The following is a 27,011-nucleotide window of genomic DNA, read 5'->3' on the forward strand; positions in this document are numbered from 1 at the left end:
CCCCTGCTTATTTGAATACTTTAAGGGAAGGGATGCCCCTCTTCTTATGGCCATACCAGCCCCTCAAGTATTCTATCTTTTCTTCCTTCTGAGGCCTAGAATTTATTTTATGTCATAAAATTTATATACTGGTTGCTTCTTTTTTTAAAAAAAGAACAACCCACACACCCTCAAAGCAGCTCGGGGTGGGGGGAGCAAAAACTGCTAAATACAGGTATTTAAAACATTCAAACATTGGTGCTGATATCTATGCACAAAAATCCAGCCTTAATCTGGGTAGGATGGGAAGGTCCCTCTCTCCTATTCTCCATATTTATGAGCTGGACAGTGCTTCAAAGATTTTAGTACCTTTGCCAACCTAGCAGTTCGAAAGCAAGTCAAAGTGCAAGTAGATAAATAGGTACCGTTCCAGTGGGAAGGTAAACGGCGTTTCCGTGCACTGCTCTGGTTCGCCAGAAGCGGGTTAGTCATGCTGGCCACATGACCCGGAAGCTGAACGCCGGCTCCCTCGGCCAATAAATTAGGTCACGACTGGACCTAATGGTCAGGGGTCCCTTTACTTTTTTACATGTCAATATACAGCAAGTCCCCACATTTAACCTGTGCACATTCAGCTTTACGTTGCATGGCCATAAAAAAAAAAGTATAGAAAGGGGGTAGAGTTCCAGGAAGAATATTTGGCAATCCCACCTACCAATGAACCCAATGGGTTTTGACTATACACAATTTTGGCTTTAAGCGCTATCTCTGGAATGTAACCACCATGTAAGTTGCAGGCTTACTGTACTACAAAAAGCAGCTCTTGCATTAGTGTCTCAATAGAAAACATGTTGCTATGGAGAAGCAAACATACACAAATGCAAAGATCAGAATTGACTGAAGTACACACACAAAGGGACACATCTATTGTTTATGTTGTTGTTTTTCTGCACCTCATAAGGCATTTATGAGGGTAGGAAACAGTCACAGAAGTATGTATTATTTGCAGGGCAAGTTGTCAAAAGAGAAAGCAGTTGAATAATCAGAAAAGGCTACCTTCCATCCTGTCATTAGAGAAGGAAAACTATGCAAACTTATTACAGAATTTAAATGTCAAAATAATTTGTACAGCCCAATTGCCATTTAGATGAAGGATTAGATCAACACCAGATAATATCTACCCAAATTAGCCAACAAGCTGTTCAGACTTCAACATGCAGCAGCCTCGGTCTCAGTGCTTAAGGAACTAAAATTCTTCATTGCTATGTTTCTGGTATATTCAACAGAGATATTTCTTTGAAAGCACTACATTTCACACTAGATAACAGTCTCAGTTTCCCTGAAGAACAATAGCAAGATTGTGTGCTGCTCTTCCATGAATTAACCATACGGCTGCTGTGACATTTAAAGCTCTGATTTGTACAATTATTCCCCACAGATTCTGCACCCCATTACAACATCTTCGCAAGGCGAACTCCCAGAAAAAATGGCTGTCTGGGAGTCCCAATTCTATGGGGAAAGCTTATGAAATCAATTCTGCCTACAGACCTTTAAATGTCACAGAAAGATGAGCCCAAGGAAGAAGAAAAGATCCCTGCTGAGTCAGTTGCCGCATCTGCAGTGGTGGTACCACAGTCCAGCAGAAAGCAGGTCAGCTATTCCTTCCTTTGACAGGTCTCCATAGTTATGTAAAGAAAAAGGCATCTGAGTCCTGCTGCTGGGGAGAAAGTATTCTGCCATAATTTGGGAAGCTTTCACACACATAGACACTTCCCTGACCCTGAAGGTACACCAGGGTTTACCTGAAAATAACTTTTTTATTTGCCCTTGGCTTTCCTATTTAGCATCTCTTTTGATATGATTTCTTAATCTGTTTAATTGCAAAACACTCGAATACTGATGACTGGGGGAAAGTATCATTTAAAATGTTAAAGTAGTGATCTGCAGGGCAAACTCTTTCACTTCAAACAGTTTTTATTTCCTCAATTATTTCTTTACCGTGAAGAAAAACTCCTGATGAGCTCATGGCTCCAGTCTTTTGACTGATTCTTCAAAGTAAGGCTCATACTTGGTTAGCTCATCTCCATAGTTTTGTTCAGAATGTGACTCTTAATTCTATAAAGCCTTAATCTCGTTTAAGCAAAGATTAGCCTTATTTGACCTTTCACCACGAAATAAACTTTTTAAATTAATCATGTGAAACTGATTAAAACAATATCATATAAATCAGAATCATTAACAACATCCTATCAGTAAAAATACCACTGTTAAAAAGATAACTTCTAGTAATAATCAATTTCAAGATAACCCTTGATTTGTCTTTTGATTTTCTACATTTTACTATAGCTTTTTCAGATTTCTGAAAAAGGAAATGGAAAAACTAATGGGTTTGGGGGATTTGGGAGGGGGGGTACACGCATGCTCAGGAGGGTGCTGTGCCCAAGAAGTGGAAGCACCACAGCAGAGCGAGGCAGTCTCAGCGAAAATCAGGTAGGAGTCAGGCTGGCAGTAGCTTGGGCGGCTCAGGCTCAGGCTGCTCTGTGCACCATGGCCGCTGCCAGCTGGAGCCAGGGAAAGAGGTGTGCACCCGTGCGCCTCTTTCCCTGGCTCGGGCTATCCTCTTTTTTGCTCTTCAAGATAAGGCAACACTAGATTCATGTCATATCTTTTTTATTCACAGAAACATACGTACATAACACGGGAAACATTAAAATCAATACGAAAAGTTAGGACCAAACAAGATATGATGTAGGAGATGCAAAATCACTTTTTGTTTTGCTTTCTTATACTCACTAGCAGCCTCATATGGCTCGGGGGGGGGGGGAACCTATTTAAACCTTTCCTCCTGTCTGATTTCCCTTATCTAAATCCACACACATCTCCTGAAGCTCAGTGGGAGGAAGTACACAGGTACATACAGTTAACTATGTTTTCCTATACTCACCATGCAGAGCGAACAACTTTGGGGTTGGAATTTAGAGTGAATAAACTGTGTGACGAGAAAAGGAATACACACAGTTCACATATAAACCCAGCACAACTTCCCCAATCCAGCTGAACAGAGATGTGAATTAGTGTGTGAGAGAGACAGGCTGGGAATCAAACAAATGTGGACACTTTAAAACCAATTGGGTTTAATTCTACAAATTAGGGCCATTGATAAAACAGCATATAATACAGATATCATATCATGGTGTAAGAACATGAAGATAAGCTCTGAATACATGGAGAGCCATGTTACACCTCATTCCAATTGGCTTAGCATGCCGTATTTACACTGCCACAAAGTAATCTCTGAACAACGTTCCTGGACATTTTTGGAATGCGTTGCTTGACCCTCTTCTTCTTAAGCTTATGTAGGACACACCCAAATGCTAACAATGTAAAGAACAATTACTGTTTTGCTGTTCAAGTCTTTTTATTCTAGCATTTGAAATATCTTTTTTTAAAAAAAATTGAGCATATATAAATGGATCTTTAAAAGCAACTCACATAATTAGAAGGCCATGTGTATGCCTTCAGTATTTAAATCCTTATGTTGTAAGATAATGCATGCAATATTTAGAATGACCTCAACATTAGATTGCAAAGATGAAGTTTAGAAGTGTACAGCAGACAGTAGTTCTCCTGCTGAGAAGGCAGATTGCAATGTGCAAAGTAGCCACTATTGTGGAAAAGGTAGCTAAAATGAAAGAAAGGTTTAGTATTTGAATAGAAACAGATCTCTCTCTCTCTCTCTCTCTCTCTCTCTCTCACACACACACACACACACACACACACACTATGACAACAGCATGCTGGTTCTGGCACCCCACCCACACAGTCTGGTGTGCCAACTAAGGTCTACTTTACACAAGACTATTTTTCTCCGGAGAGAGAAGGAAAAAGCATACATACTACTGTACATACACACAGTCACATGTGATGAATGCAGATGAGATTATGTACATGTGGTATAAATGCTTTTTCCTACTTGAAAGTCTGTTTTATACTTCAAAGACAATGACCACAAAGGAAAGTAAAACACTGTTATACATTCCTGCTACATCTGGAGAGAAGTAGACAGGGATACAATATTGTACAAGTACTATGTAGTAATTTTATATTGGTCAGGCAGCCATTTATCATGAAAATTCTTGATAGAGCTGGTTTGCATTTGTAGCCCAACGTGTCCTATATTTAAGTAGGGAATCTATATAAACTATTTGTTCCTTTGTCTGCCTACTGCCAGCACACTTACAAAAAACCTTGTCAGGCAAACAACAGCCATCAGGACAACAGAAGCTAAACAAACATCATTTTACCAGCATTACAGTATGTTGACAACGTCTCAGTGTGAGCTCTTCACACAAGAGTGTCTTGATGGAGTGACAAAGCAGCATGATGCTATATTTTCACACTTTCCCAGAGCAGTTGGAATTCTAAATAAAAATTGGTGGTACAGGAAGAATACTCAAGGGTACAGTCTTTAAAGTGATGACACCAAGCTGGATATGAGAAAAGACCTGTGCAGTGATCTACAAGACCATGGAGAGAAGAAAAAGCACAAGGTTTTCAGAAGGAAAATGACCATAATTCAGGCTTTAGCAAAATGCAATCTGGCCATTGTTTTCAATCATACATTGGAACTGAGATCAATGGAACGAAACCTAAAATACTCACTTTAAAATTGCCCTCACACTCAATTTGCTTTGTTTGCCCTCTGTGATGCTGTCATGCAGCCAAATTCAACTGGCTATGTAAAGAACTGGCATCATAATCATACGTACTTTCTATGATCCACAAATGGCTGGAATAGTTTATGATGAAATGAGTCCACCATTAGTATATCTAGTCAGTGGTATAGCCATGCTTAGAGCTTAGAAAACTTCTACATGCAAGTTAACAGCAATGTCTAGAACTTAATTTACCTGATTTATCAGGTGAATCCTTATCTGGAAAAGAGGGGTTTGGTGGCCATATTAGCTGCTTTTGTAACCTCTTTGTTAATCTGCCCTTGTGGAACCTCTGAAAGCTTTGGTGGATACAGAACCCTGTTTGATGTGTACTAAATATTGTGATTGCATAACTTCAGTCTTCTGGTTCTGCAGTGCCACCAATTTGCTTCTGGAATAATACCAGGTACTGGTCTTTAACCTTCAGATCTCTAAACAATGTGGAATCAAGCCTATAAATCTTTTCTTACAGAGTGACCATCTCATGTCCTTAGGTTGCTGGGAGAGTCCCTGTTCTCAATCCTCTATTGGGCCTGGGAAAAGGGGGGGGGGGTTGACTATTGCCATACTGGGTTTTGCAGAATTCCTTTTCCAGTGATGCCTATATTCAATTTTTTGAAAAGATTCAAGGAAAGGTTAAGCTCTTCTTTTTAAAGAAAGCCTTCTATTTCTTGTTCCTGTTATTCTGACTCAGGTCTTTTGTTGTTGTTAAAAGTTTATATTGTCTTGAACTGTTTTATTATTTTAGAATACAGTGGTACCTTGGGTTACAGATGCTTCAGGTTACACGATTTTGGGTTGTGCACCGCGCTGAACCTGGAAGTACCGGAACGGGTTACTTCCGGGTTTCAGCACTCGAGCATACACATAAGTACTAAATCGCGCTTTGCTCATAAGCGCCAAATCAGGACCCACTCGTGCGCAGACGCAGCACTGTGGGTTGCGAACAATGTGGGTTGCGAACATGCTTCCCACATGGATCACGTTCGCAACCCAAGGTTCCACTGTAATGAATTCATTTACGAAATGTGGTTTCATAATTGTAATAATAAATATTACAATACATTAGTCTAATTGCCAGTTTCTCTTATCATGCCCACAATACAGATAATTTATGATAATGAAAAGATGGATGTTAAGAACTATTCTGTATCCTCTGAAGGCACCTCACAGCTCTTAGCCAAGATTTTGTCTTTCAAACTAATGCTCGTATTGTTCCCACTGCTCTAAGATTCTAAAGCAATGCCCATTAAAACAATATTTGAATAAAATAAGGCAAAGTTGTTGTTTTTCTTCTTCTGTCAAATGGAAATGTACTTATTTGCTCACAGCTCTCCAGTAATTTCTGTGAATGCTTTAAGAGTGCTGTAATGATGGCATGCCCCTAACATCAATAAGCTGTAATCAAACAGTCAACTCTCCCCCCCCCCCCGTGAATGAAATATGGCAGCAATTTGACATCCCAGCAGTGCTTTGCTCTCCTGAACCCTGGCAGTGACCCAAGAGATTTGCACTCCACTGCTAATCAGAGAACTAGCCAAGGCCATTTCCCACGACATAGCTGAAATTCTCCTGCTGCTTACCTTGTCTGATTCAGTTACCAAGCCACGCCAAAGCTATTTGCTGTATTCCTGATTGTCAATCATGGCACTTTTCCACTAGACACTCCCCGTGCTGCACACTCCAACCTTGCTAAGAGATGCTGTGGGACAACTCAGATATTTCTCCATGTCTACTGCGGCCTAATATCATTAAGTGACTTTAATTAGGAGAGAAACTATCCCATCAAAAGCAGACAAATAGGAAGGAGCGCAAGCATTTGAGAATTAAGCTGAAGCTCAAGTCCTAGTGCTGGAAGATATGTGTGTATACACAGGTATGATGTCCACATTGGTGTATTTACTGCTGGAAAGTCCAACCTAACATTGGGACACCCCTACAACAATAAGAACAGGTAGAGAAGCCCCTGTTTGTTTGTTTGTTTGTTTATGTCAATCTCTACACCACCCTTCAATATGCTCGCAGGGCAGTTTCAAACAATGTGTGAAATTATACAATTAAAAAATAAAATACAGCAGTAAAACGATGATGATTAAAAAGTTAAAACTGTGCATAAAGCTGCAACTGTCAAATCATCACAGTATTAACACTTAAAAGGCCCAAAAGAATTGAAGGAGGTCTTTGCAAGCACCAAAAGGATAGCAAAGTAGGCATCAGGTGAGCCTCCTGGGTGAGAGATTTTCAAAAATAGCATACCACAGCTGAGAAGGTCCTCTCCCCCAGGTAATCACCCACCTTTAGGTTTCATTTGATAGTATATATGTCTTCATGATGCATTTGTTATGGTGTATCTAATCCTGAGTCCTGATACCAAGCACCAGGATATTGTGAGAGATGGTGTGTGAACATCCAGCTGTGACCAACAGGGAAATCAGACCTGCAACCAACAAGCCAGAGTGGGAAGGGCAATAATCTCTCATTCTATAATGGCTCCCACATCTCAGTTACTCCTTGCTCTGAGCAAACCAAACTGGATCTCTCTTAAAACTGGTTGTGGGCTTCTGTTATCCCCCAACCTCTTGCCTCAGCTTCACCTGAGCCATGTCTTGTCTGAAGTTAGGTCTGAGAATCAGGAGATCGTAATATACTTCTTACGGTGGGTCCAGTGGAGTTCACTCACACAATAGAGAAAGTATTAATAAAAAAAAGCAGACAATATGGTTGGACCTTGAACTCAAGGAAACAGCTCTGAGCATGTTCAGAACAGATGTATTGGCTCCTGGATCTACCAGAACAGATCTGCTAATGTGGCTGGATTGCCATCAGGACAACAGGGGCGAAGGAAAAACAGCACAAGCAGGGTTAAGACTCAGGAGCTCCATTAACATACAGATTTAATATTGCAATGTCCCGTCCCATCTCGTCCCCGAAAAAGATGGGTGGTGTTAAGTTGTGGGTGAACATATCAGACGACACAGCGATTCTTCAAACAGCTCTTGTTTATTCACAGACCAGAACAGAACTGAAGGGTTCAGTCAGCCTGCTTATATAGAGCTCCAGTACAACGTAACTGTAACAATTTTCTAAAACTATCCAATCACTGAACGCCACTTTCTATCCCTTATTTGCATAACTATCTACAGTATCCCCCTGCTGGCCCAGGGTGAGAACTTCAGTACATAACAGGTGGGAACTCCCAGATGTGGCATTACATCTGAACCAAGACTGAGTAGTACAGAGAACTGACTGGTCAGACAATAGGAGACTGACAGAAAAGTATCTAGGAATCTCTCTACATTGAAATGAATTGTGGCAGGATGTGTTGGGAGGAAAATAGTGTGGCTTTCAGATTTTGAGGGAAACTTTTTTACAAATTCCTTCACAATTCACTTGGTAGGGCTAAATCCTGGTTTTCTGGATGGATCAGCCTCCACTGACTTTCAATGGGGAGAAGGAGAAATGAGGAGAGGAAACAATACAACAAACTAAAATACTATAAATCAACAATAGCATGTCATTATTTGTAATCATGTTTCAAAAGTAGCTTGTCAATTAACAATGTTTACTAACAACTTGGGTGCCCATCAGCCACATGGGACCCTAATTCTGCACATACTGTGCATACCTATAAATCTACCACTGTTTAGGATGCAATTGTTATTTATTTATTAAGATCTCTTTGGGGCTTTCCAACCAGAACCCCCAAAGCAGTGCACAACATGCATAAAAATACAGGCGTTCCACTTAAAAACTCACTCTTGAAACAAAGATATTTATATTTTTTTTAAAATGTAATTGCTTATAAAATCTTCCCCATGTTTATTATAAAACCCTCAATTGCTTATATAAATGAGGTATCCATGATTTTACAGTTCAATTTGAGCCCTGGCAGATAACCAATTCACAATAGTTTAAAAAAACAAAAAAACCACCATCCTTTTATTTCTCTGGATTAGTCAAATTAGGATTAGCAGATCAGTGTCTCTGGAAGAAATGCTGTCTGTTCCATTTAAGTAGCACTCAGATCACATGCCAGAAATGGCACTTAACTTTCTGACATAATTTATTTTCTTTATGCAGTTTTATCTAACAATTCATTCACACATTGTTAAGAAGGTTCCCAAATGAAATGCTTAAAACACATCTATGGGACAAAAAGAGAAAGCATATAACACAAGGACACTGAGACTTGATCCTACCAAATCCAAAAGTCAAGAGGCCGGGTACATTAGCTAAAGCATTTAAATAGTTTTACTTTTCACTGGTAATTTTATTGGCAATATCTTGTTTATCAGTGCTGTAGTGGGGATCATTCCATAGTTTTTTGTTTTAATTTTTTTTGCAGTGCAAATATATATTTAATATGAAAATTTGCCTTTTTAGTTCACCAACTACAAAGTCCTTTAATCAATCAACTACCAGAAAGTCTTTTGAATTGTGTTTCACACAATTTCTCCCCCATCAGTTACCTAAGAGCCAATCACAAAACCACAGCATGTACTAATTCCATCATCAGAAGTTTCCATGGAAGTACAAGAGAAGGAGGGAATGAACAATTAGAAATAGCCTTTTATGTGCTGTCACAGAAAGGTGAACTTACTCAGGAAATAAGCAATCACTGATGTTTCATCAGGCTTTATTTGCACTTTCTTTGGGTATAGATAGACAGACAGCATATATATCTATCATCTGTACATACATACATACATACATACATGCACACCCACACACAGTTATTAACCCAGCATCTTCCACAGCCACCCTATTGGAAAAATTTTCCCAAACAAAATTATGTGAACAGTCATTTCTAGAATTACAGATACATTCCAAACTCAATCTATGTAGCAACAAGTATATTTATTGACTTATAAACCAGTGTGCAACTGACGTAACAGCTTCAGCTACACAAACTTCTTCCTCAGCATTTGTTCCCAGACACAGGACTCAAGGCAGCTTACAGATAAAATAGGAACAGGAAACAATTATATACTTCATGTTAAGATACATGTTCTACCTCCTCAATCATTTTCAAGAGGGCTACAGTGAGCAAGCAAACACTATGCAGGTACAGTACTCTCAAATTCTGTCAAAACAAATCTCCCTGAAGTCAAGAACAACTTGAGTTGATGCTTCCTAGATTTAGCTATGAGAAATGATCCACTCAGTTGCTGGTACTCAGTTTTCTCCAAGGGTTGTGAAAAGGATGGGGGTGGATGAGGATTTAGGAAGTGTTGTAAAGCCACAAATAAGGAGCTTAATATAAATAAGAAAAGAGGCAGCTGCTAAAAAGACCTGCTATGCTGTTAATCACAAATTGTACACATGGACACATCCATCAAACTTATAATAGCTGGTAGACCGTTTACTTCTTGATCCCAAAAATATTCATACATAAGAAGGACATGTGAAAATCAACGATTAGCTCACAACTCCATTAATACAGGATTCCTAAGGCCTGCTTATGTGAGAACTTGAATTCCCAATTTTCTTAATCCTTGCTATAACTGAACTGTTTAAAATGGCATAGCTAGCTTCCCTATGTTATTCTTTAGATGTCAGTAGAAGACTTATGGATTTGCAGTTTCCTATTCATCTGGAATCTGAACAGCTGATTTGCAATATAAAATGGCTATACAATGAATTAAGGTTTTGTGCAGACATGTTATCTATGGTTTATTTTCTTTAACCATTGTGTCAGATGGCAGTGGTGGTTGCTTGTGAGTAACTAGGCAGGACTCCGACCTGTCTTTTACAGGTTTTATTTGGTGCAAAACTATTTACAGTGCAGAACCCCAAGTTCATGCCTGCCTCAATAGCTAGCAGAATCCAGGAGTGGTCCCTTCCGGGTCCTCCCCCAACATAAGAACTTAGTGACCCCCAGCCGTTTCCTTCCTTCTTTGCGTTTTACCGCTCTGTGCAAGGTGGGTGACGGAAGAGGCGTGTTTCCCTCCTGGCCAGCCTGGCAAGGAGCGGTGCTGAGGCTCCTAGCAGCATCCTCTAGCCCTTTCCCCTCCTTTACCCTGGAGGTGTAGCTTTCCCCACCCTCAGACTGACGAGGTGTGGCACTGGGGCTCCCAGCAGCATCCTCTGGTCCCTTCCCCTCTTTCCCCACCGCAGGAAGAGGAACTGCTTTGCAAGATTTTCGGAGGTTCCCTGTATCCCAACAGCCCCTCTGCCTCCCTTCCCTGTTCTGATGGCAGTCCCCTGACAGATTGCTAAGTATTACATCACCTAAATGAAGGTTAGGGGATTAGTCTGCAAATCAGGATGTGGAATTAGATGTGCAGTAAGTATGTAAAACATGGTTTCATTGTACATCTGTCATCTTAACCATGGTTTAGGCAACAGACCATGGCTAGTACTAACCACTGTGAAACATTCAACTTCTTTGGGCTTAATTAAATGTTCCAAAATTTGAACAGGGCTGTTTTTTTGCACAGATTTAAAGTTCAAGGAGAAAATATGTGAAAGCGCCAATTAAAAACATCTCACCTTCCACTATTGATTACTCTGAAGTTAGTAACAATATATATGCTCCACTTGTTGACAGAAACAAAAGCATTTTAGAATGAACACATTTTAGGAAATGCTTACCAAATATATCTTCTCCACAGATTTTTTTTACATGCTAGTATAAGATGGAAATTCACCATCAACTGCAAATAGGCCTTTTTCCTATCTTCAGAAATTATTTTCTGGATGTTTCTAAACTAAACTGCTTTCAGGTCCTTGGTTTGAAGAAATCCATTATCAGGCAACAGCCTGAGATTGTGCTTTCAGCTGGTTCTAGTCACAGTGATGGATGTCTCTCTTGTGGCCTATGTTGAATCTGGCTATGAAGTTCATTCACATCTTACACGCAAAGCTCTGCAAATAGTACAGACATACTAAATTGGATATAATAGAAACTTTCTTAGCCAGCTTCAGATTCCTTGCTATATACTGTAAAGCAATCTAGATGAATCTAGCATGGCCATCTTCTACATTTTTAGTTCTAAATTTGTATTTTGCAACTATTTTCATCCAAATGTATATCATAACAAACAGGCAGAAATTTGTCTGAGTTTTTCATGTGTCAATGATTTTAAATTTCTTCCCCTGCATTCACTTCAAATAAAATATTCCACAGTATGAGCCTCCTGGAAACAACATGATGCCAGACAGATATTACTGGTGTGAACTAGAGTAGTTCCCTAGCACAAGTGATTACATCCTTTCCTCACACAAATTACTGGTATTACAAACTACAGTGTAAAATTCACATGAAGCAACAGGTGCCTAGATGGCACATGGGTTTCCCCACTTTTCTGAAAAGTCCCTTGTGAAGTACACTCCCCACCCCCATTCCATTCACAGCATGCTTAGAATGGTGTTTTGTTTTCGTTTTTTTCCTGGGGATATATACTGTTTTTAGTACATGTTCCATTGACCAATAGTTGTAGAAATTTTCGAAATACAGTTATACCTTGGTTCTCGAACGCCTTGGTACTCATATGATTTGGCTCCCGAATGCTGAAAACCCAGAAGTGAGTGTTCTGGTTTTCGAATGTTTTTCAGAAGCCAAATGTCCAACGCTGCTTCCGCTTGAGTGCAGGAAGCTCCTGCAGCCAATCAGAAGGAGTTCCTTGGTTTTTGAACGTTTCGGGAGTCAAACGGACTTCCAGAATGGATTACATTCAAGAACCAAGGTACGACTGTATAAAACTGACCAATATTTGTTCAGGTTATAGGTATTGGTGGTGTGCAGGACTTTCCAAAATGATGCCTGGTAATATTTAAATGCCAATCTATTAAAGAAAGATAACTCCACCCCCCCCCCGAAAACTAGTGTTCAGGTTACCAATTAGCAAATTATTTATTACATTTGTGTCTTCTTCCCTCCCTCAAACAAATTCAAGGCAACTATTTGGGAATATCAATTTTTTTCTAAGAACAAATATGTGATATTTCTTAGGGTAATAAGTAGTTAGCCTTGAGTGCATAAATGCTCTGGGCAGCTTACCACTGGTGAAGCCTTTAAAAAAACAACAGAATATTACATGTAATATTTCAGAATATTACATGTTTCTTATATTTTATTTTACAGTGGTACCTCAGGTTAAATACTTAATTCATTCTGGAGGTCCGTACTTAACCTGAAACTGTTCTTAACCTGAAGCAACACTTTAGTTAATGGGGCCTCCCGCTGCTGCCGTGTCGCCGGAGCCCAATTTCTGTTCTTATCCTGAAGCAAAGTTCTTAACCTGAAGCACTATTTCAGGGTTAGCGGAGTGTGTAACCTGAAGCATATGTAACCTGAAGCGTATGTAACACGAGGTACCACTGTATTTTTAAAAAAAGAATTACCTTGCCCCTAGAAGCAAGGGCTAGGTCAATAGCAAACACATATTTTGACTAGCTACCAAGGACAGAAGAGCACATTACAAATGCACAAGTGCACACTTAATTTTTGGTTTAAATGCACATGGAAAAATGAATGGAATTAATACAAATAGATGTCTCAAAACACCTGTTACAGGATTGGCTGCTGTGCATGGACATGTGTATGTTCACTGGAAAACCTATGTTTGATGCTACACAAATCTATGAATTCGTCTGTGTGGAGATTTAAACCCAAGTATCCTTGTACCAGTGCTACAGTCTATGAACAGTTTACACTTGCTTTCAGTTATTGCACAATCTGGTATCTACATTAAGTCTATGATTTTCAGAAGAAAATTCTAACCACTAATTGGGCAGAAGAAGAAGACAAAAAGAGGAAAAAAAATTTGTTCTGTTCTGTTAAGAGAATTAAGAGTTCTCTTTCTCAACATTGTGAAGACATTTCCTATACAACAATATCCTTGCTAGTTATCAGTGGTGTGTTGTTGGCTTTTTTTTATAAAAAACACACACAAAACAAAACAAAATCAACCAGTCTATTTGAAACTCATGATTATCCCTTTACATTCACTGTTGCTTCTCTTTCCATTTTGCCACATTAGAAAAAAAGGAAAACATCTGCACATATTAGTTTTGAGTAGCTAACTTCACACAGGGGAGACTGGAAATCCAGGATGGAACCTCGATTATTCACTTTCTGACATCCCCTCATTTGTTTCCTACTCATTTCAGATCATTTGTTAACGTTCCTTTCATACCTCAAGAAAATAAACAGAGCCCTCTGCCTCACTTGGAGTAGACTGAACCGAAAGGTGCCATAAGGATTTGCAACCAGAGTCACTTTTCCAGACATGATTTTGTTCAAATTATGCCATTTAGAGTCAGCACGCAATGCAAGCAATAAAATAGCTCCAGCTTGATAAATGGTACAAGAGCCTCTCAGCAGTCTGTAGTTCTCACCTCTGACCTGGTGAACATCCTTTCAAACCTGAAGTGCCCCCAGGAGAACTGGTGTTCCTTGTAATTATTTACCATCTTCTGAGCAGACCTGCTGGGATCTGTACACAGTAAAGCCGCAATTCCTGAATGAGCCAAAACCATAGCAACCTCTGCTTAATATGGTCATGTTCATTTTGCCCTGGCAGTGCTTAATCATTTGAGCTCGTTTACAAGGTGAGCCACTTGCGCCTGCTCTCACATGAGAGGGGACCTTTAATTTAAGGGCACATTCTCACAAGGCACTTGCCTCACAAGGTTAGCTTTCTCTCTCTAAATAACTGCACAGTGCGAAAAAGACTCTCGTCTGCATCAGATCCCAAGTAATGTCAAGGCACACTTCAAGGTGCTGTTTTTATATATTTAGCCCTAAGGAGTTAGAGCACAGATATTAGGAACAGCCCTGTCCTACCACGTTCACAACAAGTACACAACTAGGCTTCAGAAGAAATTTCTTTTTTGCTTTATTGTAATGTTAAAAGTATATACAAAGGGGAGAGATATAGCAGGGTGTGTAAAAGTGCCTCTGCGCAAGCTGTACATCTTTTGAGCCAAGGAGCTTTCCAGAGACAAGTTATGGGAGAGACAAGCTTCTTGTTCCCAAGGTGCTAGAAGCTAGATCTTTCCTACAGTTCTCTGGGGCCTTTACAAATCATAGTCTTGACAGGCTTTTGTGCAGTTCTTTCTAATAACCAGGACAATGTTTAATAGACATCATTTCAAGGGGGCATTTGATTGGAAATGCATGTTTGAAATTAGAAATGCTCTTTAAAAAAATAAGATCAAAACTAAATTAATTATTTCAGCTCACCGCTAATTTAAAGGAAGGACCTCCTGTTTTTCTGCATAGTCTATTTATTCCTCTTCTAGCTCTTGTTGGGTTTGAAGGTCTTGGGCTTGTTTGGAGCTAGCTTTCTAAAAGGAAGGTTTATGGGGTAATTTTTAATCAGTTTTAACATAGTTTTCCAATTTTATCTTGCTAGTTTCTTTGGGGCTTTTTGTTTGTTTTAAAGTAATTGCTACCTACTTTAACACATAAGGTTGAAACAGAATTGAAGGTGTAGGAAATATTTCCCTAAACTGTCAACTTCACCAGTTGAAGTTTGACTTCACTTTTGTTTCCCCATCTCACAACTACAATCTAATCCATCTTCACCTACATTCTACCAAAATATTCTTAAACCTATGGGAAATGTATTGCACAATAATCAGTGAGCTATCTTAGTGAACTGTTATCGAAACCCAACAATAACGACAGGAATATGTCAAACTAGACACAATTAAAAAGCAGTTAGATGAACCACATGGGAGCAAAAAGAAGCACCATACTCTTGCTTTTTGTTTGTATAACTGTGCATACACATAAAACAAAGTACCTCTGGTACTTCCCAGTTAATTCAAAGAATTCCTTACAACAGAAGAGTGGGGGCGGGTGTTCACTGGGACTAGTAAGGTGGAAGTCAGTGGGGAAAATAGTAGGTGGAGCCAGAGCAAAGGACAGAAAGATCCAACTAATTTTAGTTTTGTTCTATCCTCCTGCCTGCTGAGTTCTACAAGGACAACACTGAGACTAAAGAAGAGGTAGTGCAGGAGGAAGAAGCTGACAGTCAACACCACTTCCTGGGCTGGTTGTAAGAGGGCATAACAGAATAATGTACTTAATGGTCACTAGCACAGGTGACTTAAAAAAGAAGACTTGTTAGTCCAAAAGGAAAACCAACCTACTTTAGGCGGGTTACTCCCAGGTAAATGATATCTACCTTAGTCAAACCAAAAGAGGATCATCAACACCATGACATGTTAAATCATGATTAGAAATTTCATGCCATCCTTTACTATTTAGGTTCCATCAAATTCCCCTAATCTGGCCAAAACCAAGATGAAGAAGGACGTTGACACAGTAGTTCTGGTATTACGCTGCTAAACTTAAGGAAACCAAGTAAAGGCCTCAGAGGATCCTGCCTCCTTTCACAAAAGTCCTCTGAGCTTCTTGTTGCTGCCAGAGGCAGATTTAGGGGAGCACAACCAGTTCACCCGCATTGGGCACGAAGCTGAGAGGCCACTGCAGGGAGTGTCACAAAAATTATGACCAACGGAAGGTGAGAGGAGTTGTGTGTACTGAACTTTGGCATTGTACAGGGCGCCACTGGAATTTTAAAGCCCAAAGTCTGCCACTGCTGCTGTGCTTGTGCTGGTACAAACAACAATACATCATATACAGATGTTCTGTTAGCCTGGTATAGTAATTAAAACTTGATGCAGTCATTCAGAAGGAACTGTTAAGTTCAAACTGATGCACCATCACCACCAAAAAACCAGAAAAACAATTTGGGCATTACCCAAGGAGGAAGTATGTGCAAGGAGAAAAGCTTACTAGTCTTCCTGCAAGTTGTATGGTTGGCAGGGCTCAAGGTACAAGTTTTGGTTTTTCAAATATCAATGAAACTTGATATCCATGTTAGATGGAAATTATAAATGTTAACTTTGTTTTGATCACATAACTAACACTAACTTCTTTATTACTTATATGTGGATTCAGTGATCTGAATGTCTATTTCAAGAATCATTTTCTAGAAGTGGTATAGATTGAAACAGAAGTGATTCAGTTACAAGTACCTTAATTCAGACATTTCTATCTCCCTCCCCTCTCCCTCTTCTTCCTGGCCTTTTAAAAATGCTTTGCCTTTTATATTAGGGGCAGGAAAGTATAAGTAAAGTATCATAAAACTTTAATAAAATGACCTTGGAAGAAAAAGCAAACATGCAATGTATGAACTCCAGACTCCTCCTCCTGGCAAGAAAGGATAGAATAAGGCATGCATCAAACTCCTTTAACAAGATGCTTTGCATTCCATTTTAAGGTTGTTTCTCCTGTATATTCCTACCAATAATATCAAACAGATGTTACAAAGGACCATAGAAATAATTATAGATGTTGCAGACATATTCTGTATTGAAAGATACTATAATTTGATTGCCTCCTTATAACTTTGGCTTTTACAGAGCTGTCCAAGTGGTTTATTTGTTTCATTTATACCTTCAGAGGGTGCATACCTTCCTCATAGTTATGTAAGTTGCTGGACAAAACACCAAGGCACAACATATTTGCATTCAGCTTCATGTGAAAAGTTGAAGTTCTTAATTAAATAGCTACTAGAAGTATAAGTAATGAAAAGCCCATGTTTGAAGGAGTTGACACTAAAATCCAGGGAAACTTTGTCTCAGTAGACAAGAGAGTTGTTACCTTTTAGTGCTTCGTTCTTGTACAGTAAAAATATTTTCAAAGCTTAACTTCACATTTTTGTGTGAAAATGAAGTTATCTTCTTGTAGGAAATACCTGGCATTTTTCAAACAACCTTTATCATCTTTGCTATTGTTAACTTTGGCTAGAAACAAAAGATCAACTTATTGACTGGCACAGAGGAGGACAGAAAAAAGGTGAATGCTGAATGCTGGCTGATTGCTAGGTCTATTAATATTCTAAGAGCCATGCATATGCTGTGGCTGCCAGATTATCAACAGCATTTTTAATTTAAGCTTTTATAGTGAATGGGATTCTTTTGCAAACATACCTTTTCATAAACCTAGAAAAAAACCTTTTTGTATGTGAGCTATCAGAGTAAAGTCTTTCAGAATGTCGAGGGCAGATAATGTTCCAACACATCTATCCTAACCACCCCACACCTAGTGCTAATGACTGGGGAGGATGGTGCACAATCACCTCTCCACTAGCCCCTGTCAGAAGAGTATATCACTGCTGACCAGGGTGCTGTGGGGAGTGGGACTGTTCTGCCACAGGAGAGACTTCTGCTCCACTCAAGCGGACAGTAAGCTACCACCAGTCGTAGCCTGTGAAAATACCCTGAAAAAGAGTGTTTCTGGGCAGGCTGAGAGGTAGGATCCTGGTTGCTTTGGGAAACTCCGTGGATTTCCTGGGGGACTTTGTGCCCTTCCCCCCGTCTGGAGCTGGCCTAGCTCCTGTAGAAGAAAACAATGTGTGCATCCCATCCTGTCCTGTCCTGTCCCGTTCCGTTCCGTCCCTTCCCCATCCCATTCCCTCTGGCCTGCAGCAGCCAGCAGGGCTTTCCATGTGGTAAAGAATCCGCCACTCCTTCCCAGCCCCTCACTAGGGCTGCTTTTCCCATTTCTCTTATAAATCACTGTACTGTAAATTTAAGTTAGGCAAGGCTGCAAATTCAATGGCTTGACCATTCTCGCTTAAAATCAAGTTAACCCATATCTTGCAAATATTTCAAGACACGTGACAATCATCACAGAGACATAAGAGATATTTCCATCAAGCACAGCTGTAATCACAGCGTGAATATACCAAAGCCACTCTCTTTGTGGTTACCAACTTCTCAGACTCCTCCTGTATAAAATATGTTGAAAAGGAGTTGTAACATCAGCAACCTTCAATTTCTAAATAAATCTACAGCACCAGTAAAAGGAGAAGGAAATGTTTCTCAAATTTGTTACTCAAATATGTTTTTCAGCAAAGAGTTTGTACAATAAACCAAGATACATCTCAAAATCCACTTCAAGAAGGCATCATACCAAAACCTCACAGCCAAAATTGCTGACTAAAGAACCAAACAAAGCACTTATACTATGCCAAAAATAAAAACTATACTTACAGTCTGGTCAGCTTCAGCGTGTTCTGAAAAAGAAGCTCTGGAAGAACTTGAAGTTTATTTCTGTTCAGCCGCCTAAATAAAGAATGACCAAAGTTAACAAAGATTATTTGGAGACTCTTCCAGGACAGCAAATGTTATGAACAATTAAGGTTACAAATGATACTCTACACGCAGAATCTTTCAGAGTTTGTTTTTTTAAGAGTCTGATCTTTGGGGGGAGGGGGGACAATTGCAGTAAACCTTGAACCCAAGCTTTCTTTTCACATTTTAACTCTTGTGTCTAAGAAGCCTTTCTCTGCCTGTTGCCACACTCCTATCCCAAAAAAATATGACAGAGGGCAGATGGCAAAGAGAGGGATCCTGTTGAACTGAAAACTCCAGGGTTTTTTTTGAGTATTCAACAGGAAAATTTGAAAACCCACGTGGCTTTTGAAGCAAACCCAGGATCACACACTGCTAATTACAACTGGTTTCTAAGTATGGAAATCCTGCTTTTTTGAAACTTTAAAGATGCCCTCATTTATGCCGTGCTAAGATATATTGGAGATATTGAAGGATCCAATTCCAGCATTGTTCGTATCTATGACTGTATTCACATCTGCAATATAGTTTTCACCTTCTACAATTACATTGTGCTGTTCCATTACTCCCAACACTTCTTTCCTTTTTGTTCCATTTCCAAGGAGTTACATCAGAGCATGCTACGATGCTCAAGTCCGGATTTATTCAGTTGCAGGCGGAATAGCACATAGTGTATAAAAAGACACTTATCTTTCCACTAAGCATCTAGGTTCTGAAATAGGCATACCATTTATATTCTTGCTCCTTTGTTATATTACCGAACTATTTCTTTTTCAGCCTTTAATTTCCTATGTTATGGTTCATTTAAAAACCCCTATGCAGAAGAAGTGAGCCATATAGTACAAACTCCAAGAGCTTCTTTAGACACACCAGTTACACTTTATGACTGATTTGAGATTTGTGAAAATCACTCATACTAAGCCCTTAGATAACTGCTGAAACCCACAGATGCAGCAGGAGTAAAGCCACAGTTATTCTCTCTTTACACACAAGACCTTAAGGAAGTTGAGGCTCTAGGAACCACCATCACCTCATCACTGTTCTCTCCCTGATAACAAGATTCCACAGATATAAATTCTATACACTATCCTAGGCACTTCATCTAAAATAAGTACATCACAACCTTAATAGGATCTAACAGAAGAAAACAAAATACATTAATATACAGTATCAGTAAACAAACTGGGAGTGTGATTGAGGAAGGACAGCCCATGTTTGTGTTAGTATCGTTAACAGCAACAAAAAAATGTTATAATATTTTGTGTTCCTTAGCTTCTAATCCACCAGCTTTTCAAAAGAGATGTGGAATTTAGCAGCTGGGCCAGCAATGCTTTCTTTAGACGTAAAGCTGAGACTTATTATTGGGAACATTTGGGTGTAACTTTGTCATTGTTTAGTTTTGCTCAAGTCATATGAGCTAATCAAGTTTATTTGAGACAGCTGCATTTTTTTCTATATATGTTACAGTTAATGTGTGAATTTAGCTAATAACATAATTAGTGTGTAAAATGAACCATCCAACTCCAACCATTTGGTACATTAGCTAGTTATTTTGTATATTATTTTGTATAAATTGCTAGCTATTGCTTAGAAAAAGTACTAGATTAGAGTCATACCTCGGGCTGAAGTTGCTTCAGGTTGAGTGCTTTCAGGTTGCGCTCCGCGGCAACTTGGAAGTAACGGAACGTATTCCTTCCGGGTTTCGCCGCTCGCGCAGACGGTCAAAATGATGTCACACGCATGCGCGGAAGTGGCCAATCGCGACCCATGGATGTGGGTTGCGTTTGCTTCAGGATGCGAACAGGGCTCCGGAAAGGATCCCGTTCGTATCCAGAGGTACCACTGTACTATTAATGTGAGCAAAATAAAAATATACTGGACTACATCTGTTTATATTTGAATTCTTTATGCAAAATATGTTTATAGACAACATTTTCAATAAAGTTTTCTGAACAAGGAAATTTTTTATTTCACTAAGTTCTGAAAGGAAAAGCAATGAATGCAATCTGTTTAGTGCTACTCTGAATTTAACACATGGTTTATTGAACATAGGCACTGAAGGAAAACATAAAAAACAGTTGAAATAAATAAATAAAATGTCCAGTAGCACCTTAGTTGGTCTACTGGACAATTATTATTTTTTATTTCAACTGCATCAGACCAACACGGCTACCTACCTGAATAAAAACAGTTGTGAACCCAGCTCCCATTCTATAAGAGACCATAGGAGAGGAAGTGTTTGAATATGGAAACAAGACTCAGATGAAGTAGAAAGGAGCCGATCACATTGGCTGGCCACTACAAGACAGAGTCCTGCATGGTTAAGGGACCATGGGTGAATTCCTGATCCACCTGACCCTTTCTTCCTCTTCCCAAAGTAGACTACAGGTCGTAATAAGATACTGCCTTCCTTTTCCTTGGGACATCTTTCTCTCTATATACACAAGAAAGGGTTATATTGTCTTATACATGGCCTGAGTGAAATGTGAAAACAATACTTAAAATATATACTTAAATTTTCTTCCTCCCTAGAATCTGTTTCTGACATTTAATCTGCTTCTGAAGAAACCTTTAATTCTGAAAGTCCAGGTCAAGTGATAACTTGTGTCATATCCAATAAGCATGATCAAAACATTGTGTCACTACTATCTTCATGTGGTTTACATATATTTAAATATGATATATTCTTGATAACTATCATGAACCAAAATAAAAGCACTTGCCATGACTCAGAAACAGAGAGGGTCTGACCAGCCAGGTCAGGAGGACCAGTGGTGTAAGCTGTGAGGGATGCAGGCCTCAACACTGAACTGAGCCTGACAGCCAGAGGCCCATATCCATAGTTTCTCATGCACTCAACCAAAATCTACCAAAAGCAGGGGTAGGTATCAATCATGATACTAATAATCAAGATACCCATAAAGCCTTGTTTGGACTTTGGTGGTGGGCTAGGACGGCCATAGGCAAACTTGGCCCTCCAGATGTTTTGAGATTACAATTCCCATCATCCCTGACCACTGGTCCTGTTAGCTAGGGATGATGGGAGTTGTAGTCCCAAAACATCTGGAGGGCCAAATTTGCCTATGCCTGGGCTAGCACTTCCTTCTTACAGTGCCAACACTAATTGAGGTTAGGAGATCTATGATGTGCCAGAGAATATTCCAGTAATGGTACCCCAGTTGTGGAACACCCTCCCTCCTCATGATGGCTCCTCCTCTGTCTATTTCCTGGCACTACCAGAAGACAAGTTCTCTTCCTCCAGGCTTTTAAATAGGGTTTCTGAATATATTGGGTATACATGACAAATTGATCTGTCAGTAAGAGGTGTTGATTGTATTTTACTGTTATGTTGTGGTGGTCTGCCCCAAGATCACTCTACTACATGAATTAAATTAAACTGAAGAGCTAGAACATTTTAGCAACATTTTCTGTTTCCCTTATGCAATCCCAAACCAGACATGGCATTAAGGTCAAGCTGGACGTGACATTAATTATGTGAATACAATTAACATACATTTTTTTTGTTCTGTAAATAGTAGCTGCTGGGAAGCCTGTGCTATCTCAGGACCATGGAGAGTGGGGGCCGATAATAAGTTGCCTCTCCAAAGCTATTTACATTTCAAGTGAAGCTCACATAATTAGAGTTACTTCCCAGCAGCCTCTATTTAAACAACAAAAAAGCATGCACATTAATTGTATTAATGCATTTAACTTCACTTCTTCTTTGACCTCAGTGGAGTTCTATCAGAGTACAGAAGCACAGGAGCTCTACTCTGATATTCCTTGCTGATTTGCTTTGGAATTATTTTTAGCATTCCCCTACTATTTTCATCATGGTCCTTGTGACTACCCAAATCTGTCCCCATACTAGATTTTTTAAAATACAGTTTTATTTTATATGCTTGCAAATCTGACGGCTTGTTAACACACAGTGGCAAGTTTTAATCTGTTCAGCACTAGCTACTTCATAGCTGGTTTGAACCAAATAGTTCTATGGAAGAGCTAGAGTCAGACTTATCTTCCTTTCAACTACATGAAGAATCAAGTTTTAAATGCCAAGTATATCAGACATTATATAAACAAAAAAACCACAATATGAATAACACAAATATATTCAAATAACTGACATATTACTGCTAACCCATTATGTTGGAAATCCATTAACAAAAACGTACCTAATGTTTTGTTCAGAACGTGATTGCTTTGATCATTTGGCCAATTAAACTCTATTTGTAAAGGTATTTTAGCAGTTATAATTGACAACTCTTATTTGCTTCTAAAACAGAATCCACTTAGAAAGCGAATTATGCAATTTCTTACTACTGTATATGTCCTCTGTTAGGATCGTCCTACTCGTGTGTAGGACCCTGGCAGAGACACATGCCCGACTGGCATGTTCTCTCCCTCCTGGTCAGTCATTCGGGAGCTTCAAAAGCTTTCTCCAGCCCAAACATCACAGCGACTGATACGAAAAGGCATCAGCACACTTACGGAACCTGCAGAGTATTAGTGGTTTGCGTAACAAACTCAATAGCTCAGCATTTTGGCTAATCTACTTTATTTACATATAATACACTAAGAGCATTCTGACTTAGCTCCTTCCTCTTTCTCATCAGACAGCAAAGGGGGGAGGGGGAGACAATAGTCCCACATCACAGAACACAGTAATAAAAACATCCTGTCTTCATCACTTCCCACTATGTGGAATGAAAACATACACTGTCATGTGATAGACAAAAATCCCATGACTGCAAACCCGGAGCAAGAATCCTAACATCCTCACCCTCATTTAGATCTCTCCCTCAAGCAAAATAGATTTTTAGGTGTACCTCACAAATCTGTTTTTACTTTCAACTGTATGACAGATGATCACTTAAAACAGTAATAAAAATGGCCAACCTGTTAATTATACCCTGTGATTATATCTTCTAAGTGTTTTATTAGCTGGGTTGTTAAATTTTATAAAACTTTCCATTTTCTTTACACAAATATATATATCCATCCCAGAGACAGAGAGACAGACAGAGTCATGTATGGCTAATGAAATAAATGTTTTCAACTTTACTAGAAAACACAATAAATGGCATATATGGTCTCCAGGAAGGCCTATAGCTCAGTGGTAGTGCATCTGTTTTGCGTACAGGAGGTTCCAGGTTCGATCACTGACATTTCCAAGAAAGGCTGAAAAGGTCCCTTGTCTGGAACCCTGTAGAAGTACTGTCAGTCTGCTAGATAGACCAATGCTTTGACTGCATAAGGCAGCTTCCTGTGTTCCTATGATGTGTTTCCCAGAAGTCAGAAGAACCTGAAGATGGAGATGTTACCATAAAGCACCAATGCTGCAGCAAGCAAAGGCTCCAGCAGCTCAGTCAGCTGCTTGTGGCTGGAAAGCCAGACAGGATGTTTGTGACTGTTGCCATGGAAACAAAGGGGCAGTCCATTCTGTACTGAGCACCGGATGTTAGCTCAGAGTGTGTGTCATATGACCTGTACTGGAAGTACATGGGAGGAGTTTCATCTTGCTGTTGTCGAGTGCAGACGTGTTTCTCTGTACTGATATGAGAGACAGAAATAAAAGATGTAAATAGTTTTCTGTCTGCTTCTTTCCCCTTCCTGGGGGACACCAAAGGGGAGAGACGAAGAACGGTGTGTTCCTCTCACACATCTGAGATGAATCGCCGGGACCTCGCCTGCTTATCAGCAGAGTGGAGACGCGGGGAGGTCGACAGGAATATCTGCCGGTGCCTACGCTGTGGCACATTCCTCTGACCCAGGCAGAATTCCAACAGGAGACGCAGGAATCTGAAGTACAGAAAGCAGAGGGTGCTGCTCTGATGTCCAGTCAAAGGCTAAAGGTCAGGCTCCAGGTATTTATCAAGGGGCTTCATTCTCAACAATGAATATACTTTTAAGAACCAGTAAGTTCTTGTGCCTTTATCTCCTTCTGTGGTTTGCCAGAAACCAGAAGGGGATCAGCATCGTGGCATATCAGAGCAGAGAGGTTAAGCCCAATGGCTCTTAAAAATTTGTTTACATAGTGTAAACCTGGTTGCACAATACTGTACATCTGAACTAGCTCGGAACCCACTAACTGTAGGGGACACTATTCAATTCAACCCCACAGACGCAGACAATGTGGCACACTGCTGCCAAGACTGTAATTGGATAAACTATTCCAGCATTCTCATGCCATAATAACAGCCAACTCAAATTTTCATGTGAAACAGGAGCAGCTGCTGCAGATTTTAGTTAATATCTGGAGAGTGAATGAGAGTAAACAAAGCAAAGATGAACATAAATAAAACTGAGAAGAGAGGAGTGACAATACTATTGGTCAATGAGAGCTGAATAGGCTCGTTATTGATGGACTTGCCCATCATTTGTCAGTTAGGATCAAAGTCTAATGATACTGTTTATAGTGAAGGGTGGAGAAGAAATCTTAAATATAAATAAACTAACAAATGTCCTTTACTCTTGCATCTAGCCAGGAAACAAAATTTTCTCTGAAGATTTATTGAGAAACTGTAGGCTATTTTAAAGGCATCCACCTTTCTTGACATCTTTTCTGTCCCAACAAGAAAAAATGTCATTCAACCATGACAGGCAATGCAGCTACGATCACACCTAAAGGTGTGTCCTTGCTATGTTAACAACAGGGTTGAAAATATACCTAAGAAAAGGTGACACAGCTAAACTCTCATTAAGCTCTCTTTAAGAGTGCTGCAGACAAATTCTAGAGTTAGGGGTCAGCAGAGAGGGAGCCAAGTTTGCTGACAACATGAAATTGTACAGGGCGGTTAAAGCAAAATGGGATTGTAAAGATCTCCAAAAATTACCTCTCTGAACTTGGTGAATGGATAGTAAAATCGCAGATGCAATTCAATGTAAACAGGTGTCAAGTGGGGCATCATAGTAAACCAGATGATGCTTTCGTTTGAAGGCCTCTGTTACTGAGATTTCGAAGCAAACCACAAGGCTTTCAAATAGCCCTTTGTAAGTATCCTAATGCAGATGAGGTCATCTGTGGCTACTAGCCATCATGGCTATGTTTTACCTCTGCTGTTGGAGGAAGTATGCCTCTGGATACCAGCTGGATACCATCCTGTGCTTTTATGTGATAGTCAAGACAGAAGAGGGTGCAAATAAAGAGGACCTAACATTCCACTAATGCATTTAGAAGTACAAACATTAACATACATGTCACAGAACTACAAAATAGTTTAAGCAAAGAATATACAGAAACAACTAAATTAATAGTTCCAGAAGCTTTAGTTCTATGCTGTGCTTTCTTCATTCACAACTGTAATCCTTGGCCTGGAAGCATAGGAATTGTGGTTTTAAATCTTCTGGTCTATTTAAACATGACCTTTTTTGTTTTTCCTTGAGTTCTTATGGGTCACTGACCTACTATGCAAATGTTTTTGATGAAATCGGGATGGCTTATTATTCTATTAGTTAAAATAAGCTTCTGTGTTTTTCAGGCCTGTGCAGATGCACCCATGCAAACCAAAATAATTTATCAAAATATGTTCCTTGTGGTCTTTCTAGCTGCCCTTTTCCTGAATTTGGCTTCCTCCTGTGGAGGCCTGTTGACAGAGCTGCTAATGGCTTCCTCTGTAGAAGAGGCGCCAAATTTTTAAGTGTTTAGGAAGGAGCAAAGTCCACTCTCATCAGTAAAGGGAGATCAAAAAAGGTTCCATGTTGCAGAGTGTAGTTATTGCTTACTGAAGACAGACATGCTGTATCATGAATGGAGCTCAGTATTACTGTTCTGTCATTCATATTAGCAGACCAATAATGCTGAACAGGCAACACTGATTAAGGATTTCATTCCAATTCATATATCACAGAGCCCAACAAACAAAGTGCAAAAAGATATAATAGCTGCTGGGAGTTCCATTGCATTTCTATCCCAAGTTGTATAGTTGTTCAGTTCAAGACATTTTCTTGTTCATATTAATAAACCACTTCTAAAAGGCAGCAGCTGTCACTAGCCAGGGAGGTTTAATTACCAACTGCTTCAAGCCTTTTAAAAATGAAACAAATGCCCCCACCCACAAAATAATTAAATAAAAACCTTGGTTTTCTCCTTTACTTTTTCATGCATTGTGTGACATTTATTCCTGTGAATAGGAACACATCTTTTATATCTAACCACTAACCACACATAGTATAAAACATGCTAATTTGATTAAGTCATAACTACACTGTCCAGAATGG

General features: G+C 39.5%; 1 protein-coding gene across 2 annotated transcripts in view; it reads right to left on the bottom strand.

The window, feature by feature from the left end:
• The window catches only part of SLIT3 (slit guidance ligand 3), a 413,252-nt gene that overhangs the window by 349,789 nt on the left and 36,452 nt on the right, over nucleotides 1-27,011 (bottom strand). For both annotated transcript variants that reach the window (XM_082212998.1, XM_082212997.1), the window contains exon 4: nucleotides 18,711-18,782. In XM_082212998.1, the coding sequence (XP_082069124.1) occupies nucleotides 18,711-18,782 (72 nt within the window). The remainder of the gene's footprint in view (nucleotides 1-18,710; nucleotides 18,783-27,011) is intronic.

The sequence above is a fragment of the Podarcis vaucheri genome (genome assembly GCF_965113315.1).
Source record: "Podarcis vaucheri genome assembly, chromosome: 2".
NCBI lineage: Eukaryota > Metazoa > Chordata > Lepidosauria > Squamata > Lacertidae > Podarcis > Podarcis vaucheri.